General features: G+C 38.2%; 1 protein-coding gene across 1 annotated transcript in view; it reads left to right on the top strand.

The window, feature by feature from the left end:
* The window catches only part of LOC104612208 (guanosine nucleotide diphosphate dissociation inhibitor 2), a 109,376-nt gene extending 98,452 nt beyond the window's left edge, over positions 1-10,924 (top strand). Inside the window, exons 10-13 of the mRNA XM_010279555.3 lie at positions 6,545-6,669; positions 9,331-9,541; positions 9,628-9,702; positions 10,702-10,924. Of these exons, the coding sequence (XP_010277857.1) occupies positions 6,545-6,669; positions 9,331-9,541; positions 9,628-9,702; positions 10,702-10,752 (462 nt within the window). The 3' untranslated portion in view covers positions 10,753-10,924. The remainder of the gene's footprint in view (positions 1-6,544; positions 6,670-9,330; positions 9,542-9,627; positions 9,703-10,701) is intronic.
* Positions 10,925-12,771: the final 1,847 nt, after the last annotated feature.

Genomic DNA, 12,771 nt, shown 5'->3' on the forward strand with positions numbered 1-12,771 from the left:
GGAAGCAATGTTTTGGGCTAAGTTGTAACTTAACTGTTTCTTTTTTCCTTTTCCCTCTTTGGAGGGTTTAAGTTGTATTCGGAAGATAAGAGTGTTTGTCTTCCGTGCTATAATTAGTATGATGTTTCAATGAATATAATGAATCTGTTATTGATCAAAAAAAAAACTTCTTGAATTCTTTGGATGGCCACACCTTATCGAAGGAGAAGAAAACCTAGTTAGAGAAGAATTTTGAGGAACAAGAGATAAAGGCGGCTATTGACGGTATGGATGGGGATCATGCTCCTGGGCCAGATGGCTTCCCCATGTTTTTCTTGCAAACTTGCAGGGACATAATCAAACTGGACTTAATGGAGGTGTTTAACGATTTTCAGCTATCATAAACAAGGGAAACAACTCAGCTTTTATAGCCTTAATTCCAAGAAAAGAAGGCATCTTGGAAGTAAAAGAGTTCCATCCCATAAGTTTGGTTGGAAGCATATACCAAATTGTGGCCAAGGTTTTGGAAAATAGGTTGAAAGAGGTCCTGGGGGATCTAATTTCCAAAAATCAATTTGCATTTGTGAAGGGGAGACAAATAATAGACAGTACTCTAGTGGCCAATGAATGTTTACAAGAAAAAAGACTTAGAAAAGGCATACGACAAAGTCAATTGAAATTTCCTCCTAGAGATTCTGCAGTTAAAAGGCTTTAGCTCTAGATGGGTGTGGTGGATAAAAGGTTGTATTTGTTCTGCCTGGTTTTCAGTATTGGTGAACGGAGAGCCTAAAGGCTACTTTAAGGCTAATCGGGGCCTTAGACAAGGATGTCCACTCTCCCCTTATTATTTACCCTAGTTGTTGATGTGTTAAGTTGTTTCTTCGAGAGAGCAAAAAGTTTAAATTTGCTGAAAGGCTTTGAAGTGGGTAGAGAAGCAATTTAGGTATCCCATCTACTCTTTGCTGATGATATTCTCCTTTTTTTGGATGCTGATTTGGAGACAATAAAAAATCTGAAGCGGATTCTAACATGCTTTGAAATGGTGTCAGGACTAAAGTGAATTTCTCAAAAAGTAGTTTAGTGGGAGTAAACATAAGTGAGTCTCTGTTGGAAAACTTGAAGGAGGCTCTAGGGTGCAAAGTTGAAAATTGGCCTTTCGCTATTTGGGGATGCCCTTGGGTGGGAACCCTAGAAGTGAAAACTTCTGGGATCCGGTGATAGAAAAGTGTGAAAAAAGGCTGGACACATGGAAGAAGAATTACCTATCAAAGGGTGGTAGGTTGACATTAATCAAGGCTTCTTTGGCTAGTCTGCCCATCTATTATCTTTCAGTGTTCCTAGTCCCAGCAAAAATCAGAAACAGAATTGAAAAACTTCAACGTGATTTTTTGTGGGAAGGGGGTGGTGATCAAAAGAATCATCTAGTTGGTCGGGATCAGGTTTGCAAACTCAAGGAAACCGGGGGCCTTGGCATTGGACACATCAAGGAGAGGAATCAAGCCCTTTTAGGGAAGTGATTATAGAGATTCCCAGTCGAGACAGATGCTATGTGGACTTCCATCATCAGCAGTAAGTACGGAAGACACACCAATGGTTGGGATAGCAAAGTGCAACTGAACCAGGTAAAAGCTTCAAACCCTTGGAAAGGTATCTCTTCAACCTACTCTTTCTTTTCTTTCATCAAATACAAAGTGGGTAATGGACTGAAAATCAAATTTTGGAATGACCTTTGGTGGGGGCAGATACCTTGGCAAACACTTTTCCCTGCCTGTTCAACCTATCTTTCCAAAGATACCACTGTCAACTCCTGTATCCAACCCTCACCCTCTGGGTTTAATTGGAACCTAAACTTCAGAAGATCTTTAAGAAATTCAGAGATTGATGAGAGAAAACCTTTTTAATTCTCTAAGTGAGGTCTACATCTCCCGACTAAATCCAGACAAAAGCATTTGGAAACTTCAACCTGATGGCAAATTCTCAACTAAGTCCTTTTTTAGAGCCTTGGTTTTGGATTCCTCCATTTCTAGTTTTCCCCACAAGAGCGTCTGGTGCTCCAATATTCTCCCAAGAGTATCTTTCTTTGTTTGGGAGGCCTGTCTTCACAAAATCAACACTTGTGACTTGGTTCAAAAGAAGAACAGAGGAAGATTGTTCATCTCCCCCCATGCTTACCCCTTATGTCTGAAAGAAGGCGAGTCAACTGATCACTTCTTTCTACACTGCCCAGAAACAAGAAAAATATGGTTCTATTTTCTTAATCTTACAGGCTACAGCTGGGTATTTCCTAAAAGCCTAATGGATTTTCTATGTCCATGGAGGGGCAGTGGTCTTGGAAGCAGGGGGAAAATTTACTGGTGTACAATTGCCCAAGCAGTGTTGTGGTGCATTTGGGAAGAAAGAAACAACCGCCTCTTTGAAAACAAAACCAGATCTATTGAAGATTTATTCTCTCACATTACTTTTCAGGGCAATCTTTGGGTCTCCATTTCAGCAGAATTCAAAGGCATCTCTGAATGATTTACAAAGAAATCTGGGGGAAATCCTCTTCTCTTCACTAAGACATTCTAACAGGGCAAACACTATTCCTGCAAGACTGTTATCAGAGCTAACTTTAAACTTTGATGGCAGTGCTTCGGGAAACCCTGGAGTTGCTGGAATAGGTGGAGTTTTTAGAGGGAGTGAGGAGAGCATCATGTGGGCATATAGTGGCCCAATCGGGGTGGCTGAGTCTTCAAAAGCAGAAATCATGGCTGCACTCACAGGTCTTTGAATCGCTAAAGAGAAGGGCTGGTCTGCTCTAACCATTAAAGGAGACTCAACAAATACAATAAGATGGTTAGAGGAGAAAGAGGGAGGCCCTTGGAGACTAGATCATTACTTGGCTGAAGCCAGAGATATTCTGAACACCATGACTGTAAACATACTCTGGATTCCCAGAGAATTAAATACTATAGCTGATGGTTTAGCTAAATCGGGTACCCTTAGGGAAGTCATGTACAGTGAAAGAAATCTGTCCCTGTAATTTCCTCTTGTTGGTTCAGCTGTAGCATGTACGTTTCCTCATGTACCTGTCTTCTTTTCTAATATAATCAGTTAACTTTTTCTCAAAACAAAAATCTGATGATACAATTCTGTTCTATGAGGGTGTTCATGTGGAAATGGTGAGGAATTTGAATTGATGATTGATTAGAGAAAGAGTGGAATTGCAGGGATCAACTTGGAAGGAGAATTGCTAAGGTTTGTCGTGCTGCTGGGCTGTGAGGTTAGAAGTTGGCCTGTAGTCATAATATAGTTTTGAGGCTCCAAGGTGAGGCTAGGCAACAGGGGGGCACTTTGTCGCCTAGTCACCTAGGCGATGGATTTAAAAAACATATATTCTGGGGTAGTTCCCTAGGTTCCATAGCCAAATTTCCTTAGTTATTATCCATAGAAAAGTATAAAGTTCATGTTAAAGTATAGAAAATCAACATATTCATGAGAAGAAAAAGAAGAAAGAAAAGTCAAAAAATATAGGGGCTGAACCCCTATTTTTTATAAGAAACTGTGTTGATTAGACAAAATTTTAAGTTTTTCCTTACTTATTGGTCCAAGTTTTGAAGTCTTTGAGGGTTCAATACAATATATAGCAATATGTGTTGATTAAACCCTAACAAATAAGAAATAATAATAAACATAATAGTATATAAACATACAAAATTAATATTTTAGTTTAGTAATGTCTATTTTATAATTATGATCTCAAAAAATTAAGAATATAAAAGTATTTTATAACACAATGTACAAAACTACTTGGTGATCAAGTGGGGTGAGCCTCCAAGAGTGCCTTGTTGCCTTGACAACTATGCTTGTAGTATACTTAGGTTTGCCTTTGGGAGGGAACCTTAGGTCCAATGGGTTTTGGAAGCCAGTAGTGGAGAGGTTCTCTAGGAAGTTAGCCCTTTGGAAATGGAACTACATCTTTTTAGGGGGAAGAATTACTTTGATTAGAGCAACACTGGCAAATCTTCCCATTTATTTCCTCTCCACTTTTTGCATAGCAGGCAGGATAGCAAGACAACTAGAGAACCATGAGGGATTTTCTTTGGGAACCGGGAGAAGATAAGAAGGATCACTTGGTTAAATGGGAATAGGTTAGAAAATCTAAGGAAAAAAGGAGATCTAGGGTTAGGAAACATTGCCTGTAGAAACATGGTTTGCTAGGCAAATGGTTAGGAAGGTTCTCTTTTGAGAATCAAAGGCTGTGGCACAATGTAATAGTAAGCATTCATGGGATGGAAGGGTAGTGGCTGGGATGCTAAAGTTGCCCCACTCAAAAACTAATTTTTTGATCTCTTTGCTATCTCCCTATTTAAGGGTGAGACTGTTTCCAGAATGGGAACACACCTCCAATTGGTTTAAATTGGAACTTGTGCTTTAGAAGAGGGTTAAATTCATAAACCGCATTTTAAACCGAAGTTGACCAAAATTTTAAGAAAACCGACCAACTCGGATTGAGTTAGGTCGGATTGGTCGGTTTGGCCCAATTCATGAACAGCCCTAGTAATCAGAAACTCTGAGAGGAGGATCTTGGCTATGTTTTCAGGACCAATTGGGGAAACTCTTTGAAGGCTGAAGTATTGGCTCTCCTGCAAGGTCTCCGTTTAGCAAAACCAGCTGGGTCTTAGAATTGTTGAAGTGGAAGGGGATTCAAAAGTAGTCATATTGGCAAAGTGTTATAGGTGGATTCCTTGGACTCCTAAAAAGATGATAAGGGAAGTGGAAAATATTGCAAAGGACATAGAGGCTGAATTTAAGTGGGTTAGAAGGAGTGCAAATGGGTTAGCTGATTCACTTGCTAAACAAGGGGTCTTAAGGCAACAATTATTCTGGGTTGCTATGTAATTTGGATTTAAAATTAGGTTTGACATTTCTGTCGTCATGTTATACTGACCACTTTTAATTAAATTCAATAAAATGAAATATATTTTCTGCTGATAAAAAAAAACAGAACAACATCAAGAAAATACAACTGTGGTATAGTTCTCAAGGTGATGCCTAAATGACAAGATGCTTATGGAAGGTCACCTTATCCAAGCACCTGTTGGGATTCACATGTGAGTAGAGTATGAAGAGAGTCCCACATTGGAAAGGAATGAGAGCTGCAAGGGACTTGTATACTAGAATGGCCTATAACCCAACAGCTTAGCTAAGTCCTACATGCATATACGTGTACGAACCCCCCGGTTTTGGTGACTCCCTTCAATGTACAACAGAACCTAATTATTTTTGGGCAAGGTGTCATATAAAAGTTAAATTTTTATTTTGTAAGATTAAATATTACAATAGACATTGTCAATGTTTCGAAAATCATAATCATATCATAAATCAGAAAGTTCAATAGAATTGAATCGTGAATTCTAAGATTATTTCGATGTTTTACAAACTTATCAAAAAATTAAAAATAGATATTCTAAAAATCTAATTATATATAGAAAAGTGATTTTACTCTATATTTAGCCCATATCTACCATATATGTACAAAAGCAATAGAACTCACTTGCACACTAGAAACCTAAGATGATACAATCAAGTTTGACTTGAAGGATAAATAATTCACATACAATGGCTATTTAACCTACAAATGATGGAAAATAAATTCAATACTGATTCTAAAATGTCTTACTTAACATAAATAAATCACTTTCCAGTAAATAGTAAAGGCTTCAAAACAAGTCTTCCTTAACAAAACTAAGTAGAAATAAATAAATGACAAAGTCAAGAAATAATTGTTAATTGAATTGATTTGAATTACTTGAATAGTATAAATTGTAAGATTCATGAATCAAATCGCAATATTCAAATAAAAATCATAAGATTTTTTTCAAAAGAAGGTTCATATATAAGATTCAAAAGAGTCAAATCGTGAATCATAAGACTTTAATAATATTGATTATTACATTAAATATTCATTTTGTTGGCTTATAATATTTTCAAAATTCATATACTAGTTTCTTTTTATTATTTTCTTATTTGTTGGGATTCAATCAAACACACCTCAGTGGACACTGTGTTGAACCCTTGAAGAAAATTATTATTTTCTTTTTATTTATTTTTGTATTTCCTTTTTCATTTTCAAGGAATAAAAGCAAGGGCTCAGCCTCTTTATTTTCAGCCTCAATTAGAAGTTCCTGACATTCTTGCACTGTAACCTCCCTAGAAACATTGTACGAGGCTGGAACATTGAGAAGTAACATATATGCCTGTGTTTATCTGATTTCGTTTCTATTAGAAAAGGAAAATAAAATTATGGAATTTGCTATCAATAAAAAAACTCCCGGTAGTGGACAATACTTGTTAATTATTTTTAAAAGAGAGAAACATAAGGTTAAGACTTTACCAACATGTTCTGTTGGTCCATGGTCCTTGCATCATCACATAATAGAAGCTTTGTACTTGTCCTCCAGTGTGAACAGCTTATTCAAATGGATCTCAAGGCTTCCAATTAAAATAAATTGATAGTCACTGAAAAAAGAAAAACGAAAAATGTGAAGACTGTGCTAAACAAAGAATTTGAATGGTGAAACAGGTTAGGAAAGTTGGGAAGGTTGCAAGAGCAATCTGTATTATGAGCCATCCCATCCCAAATACTAGTGATTCTCACTCAGCGCAGGTCATCCTGCCACAGGAGCAACTGGGTCGCAGATCTGACATGTGATCTCTCTCTCTCTCTCTCTCTCATGCTTGCTTACTGTTGAGTTCTTAATCGAACTTCCTTTGAGTGACTGAATATACATATGCTTTTTTCTCCTGTAATTTGTGTTTCAGATATGCATGCTAGTCTTGCTTTGAAGTACCACTAATGAAAATCAGCCATCCCATCTTCTGAAATGTGCTTGACTGCTTTTTTTCTTGATGGTAAAGTGGAAAGAAACTTATTTTAATGAAAAAGAACATTAATGGCAAAATGGTGCTGAGGATCCATGTTCCTAGTGAACAATTAATTTCTACAAAAAGAACAGAAAAGAGGAACCTTATACATCATCTACAAGAATATCATGTAAAGAGCAAAAATCTGAACCAAATAGTGACTGATTTACATCTTTGAACTCTGGGTGCACTACCAACCAATCCAAGATGACTAAACTGATATTAGCAACCAATTTACTTGACTGATTTGGATAAGATAGAGGTACTACCTCTAGAGGACTTTGCCTGTACCTGCAAGGATTTTTTTTCTTGGGATTCTTATTTGTTTCACAATGAAACTACATAGATAACTTATTATCATTGATTCTATTGTAAACCTCTAGAGGACTTTGTCTGTACCTGCAAGGATTGTTTTTCTTTTGCTATATAAATTGTTAACTATAATCTTCATTAGTTGTGAAGAAACAATGGATGTTATGTAAAACAGTTATGTTTGTTAGGCTGGCATTTCACTAGGGGTGATCATTCTTGGACTGGCAAAGCCCAGCCCATAAATTTCCGGGCCCGGGCCCAAGTTTTTGTGTGGAGGCCCAGCCCTGGCCTGGCTTGGCCTGCAATATAATATAATGTAAATATAATTTTGTTTTACATTAAATTTTTATTATTGTATATAAAATATATATATTTTTAAGTTTTAACAGATAAATAAATATTCATGAGTTGACATGTATATCAACCAGTCAACATGTGCCAACACTTGAGTCAACTCAAGTATGACAATTTCCCTCCTCAGCAAGGCCTTCATTCCATTCCCTGAGCAATGTGGGACTTGGGATAACACTCAACGAACACTCACTATTGAGTGTTGTTGCAGGTCCCGCATTGCTCAAGGATGGGAATGAAGGCTTCTTCATCTATAAATGGAAAGGTAGGCCATGCCAAACCAAGCCTAAGAATTAAATGAGGCCCATGCCATATTTTTTTGTGCCATAGGTCCAAATCCTAGTCAAGCCCAATCTAGTTTGGGCTTGTGTAATGTTTTTTTTTTCATGTATTACACATTTAATTTAAAAAATTAAAATTTTATTGTTAGGTGTCATGGGCCCAAAGTCATTAGGCCCAGAAAGCCTGTAAACCTGGCCCAATCTGTTGGACAGTGACTAAAGTCCTTATCATTGGTGCTAAACCTGACCTGGCCCAGCCCATGATCGCCCCTATATTTCACTACCTAACACCTTTACTTTGGTTCTTTTAATTTTTTTTCCTAGTTGCTAGACCAATTATGGAAATGGGCTTTACTGATGCCCAGCTTTGACTTAATGCCTTAACAACTATGTGAATTCTGCAGTAAAAGAGCTCTCCCCTTCTTCTGTTAAGGGCAAGGAGAAATGACTTTACATAGAAAATGCCTTTTGGACTAACCTTTTACCACTTCCTAAATTCTGTATGCATGAATGGTGTAACCTCCATAGTCACTCCATCTCCAATTGTTTGCATCCCTTGTTAAAAAGATAGTCACGAAGTTCCATAAATTTGGTAGATATACATTCTACTCATTTATGACCTACATTGAATCACATTTTCTTATCCCTATGTGTAACACACTTACACTTACACTCCACATATATTGGTTCTGATTTTTTTTTTTGGTGCCACATTATGCTGTTAGGTGTTGTAATTGACAATGTGGATCTTTAAGCTGTGATACTAACATATCTACTGGTAAAATAGATACAAAGGTGTATCCGACACAACACTCCAAAGTTCGATCGGACAATTGCTCCTAATGAATAAATAATACTGTATAATAATTGATTCTTGTATCGTTTATTAGACAAACCATGGAAATTTTTGTGTAAGCCCCATTTGCCTTCAGATTAGGTTAACAAAAAAAAGTTTTAAAAATCTTTTCTTAAAGTTACATTGCCATCCATATGAAGCAGAGGCCTCCAACTTCAGGCATGAGAAGAGCATGCCAATCATGTCAGAAGTATGCTTTGCTCAAGCCTCGGGGGCATATTGGCTATACCTTGAGACTTTTTCCCAATACCAAAAAAAAAAAAAGAGAGGGAGAGACATCCTAAGTGCCTCTGAAGCAGGACAGCTCACTAAATCGTGTTGGGGAATGCTAGTTTCACAAGTCTCATCTTCCACAAGCCCTCTTGACTCTACCACTAGCACCTGCAAAACATGTCACTTGGGAATCTTATGGCTATCATGCACCATGGCATCAGTTCATAGTGTGTATTAAAGATGCTTATTACCATGAAACCCCTTATTTCCCATGTATAACAATAGGGACAGAAAAATATGAGAATAGCTTTCCTCATCATAATTAATAAGCTGCATAATCCTTTCTATGAAATCAAGATTGTTGCACTCTGCACTTGAAATACCAGTTTCCATTGTGATTCCAAAATTTTAAATGCCTCTATGGTTGAACAGGTACCTTTTCTGTTCTTCTTATGCACACAATGTCGCTCCAAAGGGTAAATTCATTGCATTTGTCACAACAGAAGCAGAAACCAACCAGCCTGAGGTTGAACTAAAGCCAGGAATTGACCTTCTAGGACCTATTGATGAGATCTTCTTTGATGTTTATGATAGATATGAACCTGTCAATGAACCTTCTTTGGACAATTGTTTTATATCAACTGTGAGTATCTTGCAATGTCTACCTATAAGAAAAGTGTTTTGCAATGAACTTTGATTTTACCCCCTTTGCTTTTTTTCTTCCAACAGAGTTATGATGCAACAACACATTTTGAGTCGACTGTCATGGATGTACTCAACATGTATACCATGATTACTGGGAAGGTAAGAATTTTAATGACAAGTTTCTGTTAAAGTAATGACTCCTCGGTCCATCCATAGTAGTCTAGTTTTTTTGGAGTGACTTGATGTACAAGACCTGAAACAGAGTAGTAGCTAGTTGAGTTGACCAAACACTGAATATTCCTTGGTCCATCCACTTTGAGTTGTTTAAAGAGGAAAAATAGATGACCTATGAGCATGGGAACCATGTCAAAGATAAAGATCCCATAGTTGAGTTGGTCACTTGGCATCATTTTGAGGAGGCACAGGTTCAAATCCACTGAACGGAAGGCTCTCCGTGTTATGCCAGTGGTCCCTGCATGCATCTAAGGCTGTCAGTTGGACTGGATTTGGTCCAATCAGATCCGCTCTAATATGAGCCCATTACATATGGACTAGGTCCAATCCAATCTGATGAATACTCTGGACAATTTTGGACCAGTCCAATTCAATGTCTGGACCATCCAATCTGTTCAAATTGGTTTTAATTTAGATTGGTTCGAACCCAAACATGGTCTATTGACACCTGTATTCTTCTATCAATGGACCGGATATTGGTACAATCCAACCCAATCCAATATAAATCCATTATAGATGGATCAGGTCCAATCCATTCCGATAAATACTTTGGACCATTTGAGTCTGGACTGGTCCAATTTAATGTCTTATTGGTCCGTCCAATCCTTCCAAATTGATTTTGATTTGGAGAGGGTCCAATCCAAAACCGGTCCATTGACACCCTACATGCACCCTTCTATGTTTTAACCCTATCAACCCTCTAGCTGAGTTTATAGCACCCTGCTGCATTCCCAAATCAAAAGTAAAGAGTATAGACTGATAGGAATTTTACACAAGGGAGCTTGTTTCTTGTTTTGTTTGTTTTGTTTTATTGTTATTTGTGTGTGTGTGTATGTGTGAGAATAACTATGTTCATGCTTTATTAATTGAAAATAGCTTACGCTGTCTCAGTACATGCAACTAACAGGATTTGCTTGTAAACAGGTTTTGGACCTAAGTGTGGATTTAAGTTCTGCCAGTGCTGCTGAAGAATGATGAATTATATTAATCTTCGGCTCAAGTGGCAATGTTTCTAATGTGATTATTATAAAGATCGTCTTTGTGGGGATTGTGCAGAACTGACATGGCGATTAAGTTATATTTTATTCTTTGCAATATAGATCATCGTCAAACTTAATAACATAGTATATTTCTGTGATTACTGGCATTTGTTGGGCATGTCCTGATGCGGAAATATGGGTGTGCATTTGTTACAATTTCGGCCCATGTTCGCCTGATGCATTGGTGAAACAGCGGTGCAGAATAAGATGGCCCAAGCCAAGACTGGTACAGTGGGGGACAATGATGGATTGATGGGGGAGATTCATTTTACTTCAGGCTGTCAACATGGAACGTAAAGGAGTTTGTTTTAGAACTCCCAGTATAAGTAATAGTCAGCCTTTGTAAGGTTGTTCTCCAAATGGCAAAGGTCCCGAAGGAAATTCCTTTTTTTAGGGTAAATTGCAGATGGGTATCCTGTACTTTGGGAGTTGACATCTGCCCCCCACAGAACGCTCCCCAAAAACGCCCCACATGCACATCTCAGCGTGCATTGAGAACATTTCCTGTATTTGTCATTGGGAGATGTTCCCAATAGGATGTGCTGTGGGACGTTTTTAGGGCGCTTTCTGTGGGGGTAGATGTGAATTCGTACTTTGGAGGTATTCTCATTATATATATATATATATATAATAGTAACACTACTTGAGGTAAAATTATGAAGATGTCCCTATTCTGATTCTCATTCTCATTTCTATCTATTCATCTCCTACCTTTAGACTTAAGACGCAAACCAGGTGATAAAGTTCACCCTGGTTTATTCATTGGGGGTAGTTTCACTTTTGGACACTTCGCTACCACTGGTCTGGTTTGCATCCAATGGAGATGAATAGAGAAAAAAAAAAGAGAACATGGGTATTTTAATAATTATACACCTTGTCATAATGTTGGTTTAATGGAGTTGGAGTGAAATGAATATGAGGTGCTAAAGTGACAAGCTCAGGCTCTAAAGTGAGTATACACCCGAACCCAAAGTATGGGATGCATATCTGCAATGTATATATGAGGAGCTAAAGGAGGGGATTTGAATTTTGAACGAGTACAAATCTTCTGGTTGTATGCTGTTCTTACTGCACTTGCACCTACTCGTGAAAAATCAAAACTCAACTCCCATTACTTTTGAGTTTGGGGACAGCGCATGCAGAAGGGTTTGGGTCTGGAGCCAAGTCCAATGTCCAAGCCACTGGGCGGGTCCCACCTAGAAAATTAAGTGGGCCAAGGTCGTGTGTGGTCTGATGATTGCAACCTTGGGATTCTATTGGAATTATCTGGACGTGGAAAAGATTTTACTATAAATTCCAAAGTGAATGCACATAAGTAATGAAGGTAACAAATCATCTGACTAGTCTCCTTATTTATCTAAGCTAATGTCTATCTTATTGGGGGGCCTTTTCAATTTGTTGGGTTTTGATACTTGGAATACCAGACGCGAGTATACTTTTTAGGTGTCCAGAGTCCAGACCCAGCAATCTACGTGAGAGAAGGGTGGGTCCATACTTTGATCTGATTACAAGGGGCCCAATTTGGATCTAACCAGATTGAATTTGAAGTTGGATAAACCCTCATAAAATAGTATATACATCTCACTACATTCTTGATGAGGGTGAAAATCGGGCCCAGGTTTCCCGGCACGTGGATCAATGAGAAGAATGCACAGAGCCGACACATGTCCCCAATTTGGACCAGCAAGACCATGCTGATGTGGTGCACTCCCATTGGCCCTAGAGGCTAATGTTGATGAACACTGCCCCCCGAATTCCTCGTCCCATGGCATCTGCTGGCTCACATCCCTAATAACTCGACCATTGGCCGCCTCAAAGGCCAACACCTGTTGCGCTCACGAGGCACACGACATTCCCCAACAAGTATTTAAGAGCACACCACCCAAGGTATAGTCCCCAACACTCTAGCATTCTAGCTGTCTTGTTTTCTAAACTCACTTGTTCGGCTAGGACC

The sequence above is a fragment of the Nelumbo nucifera genome, chromosome 1 (assembly GCF_055504915.1).
Source record: "Nelumbo nucifera cultivar China Antique chromosome 1, China Antique-T2T, whole genome shotgun sequence".
Lineage (NCBI taxonomy): Eukaryota > Viridiplantae > Streptophyta > Magnoliopsida > Proteales > Nelumbonaceae > Nelumbo > Nelumbo nucifera.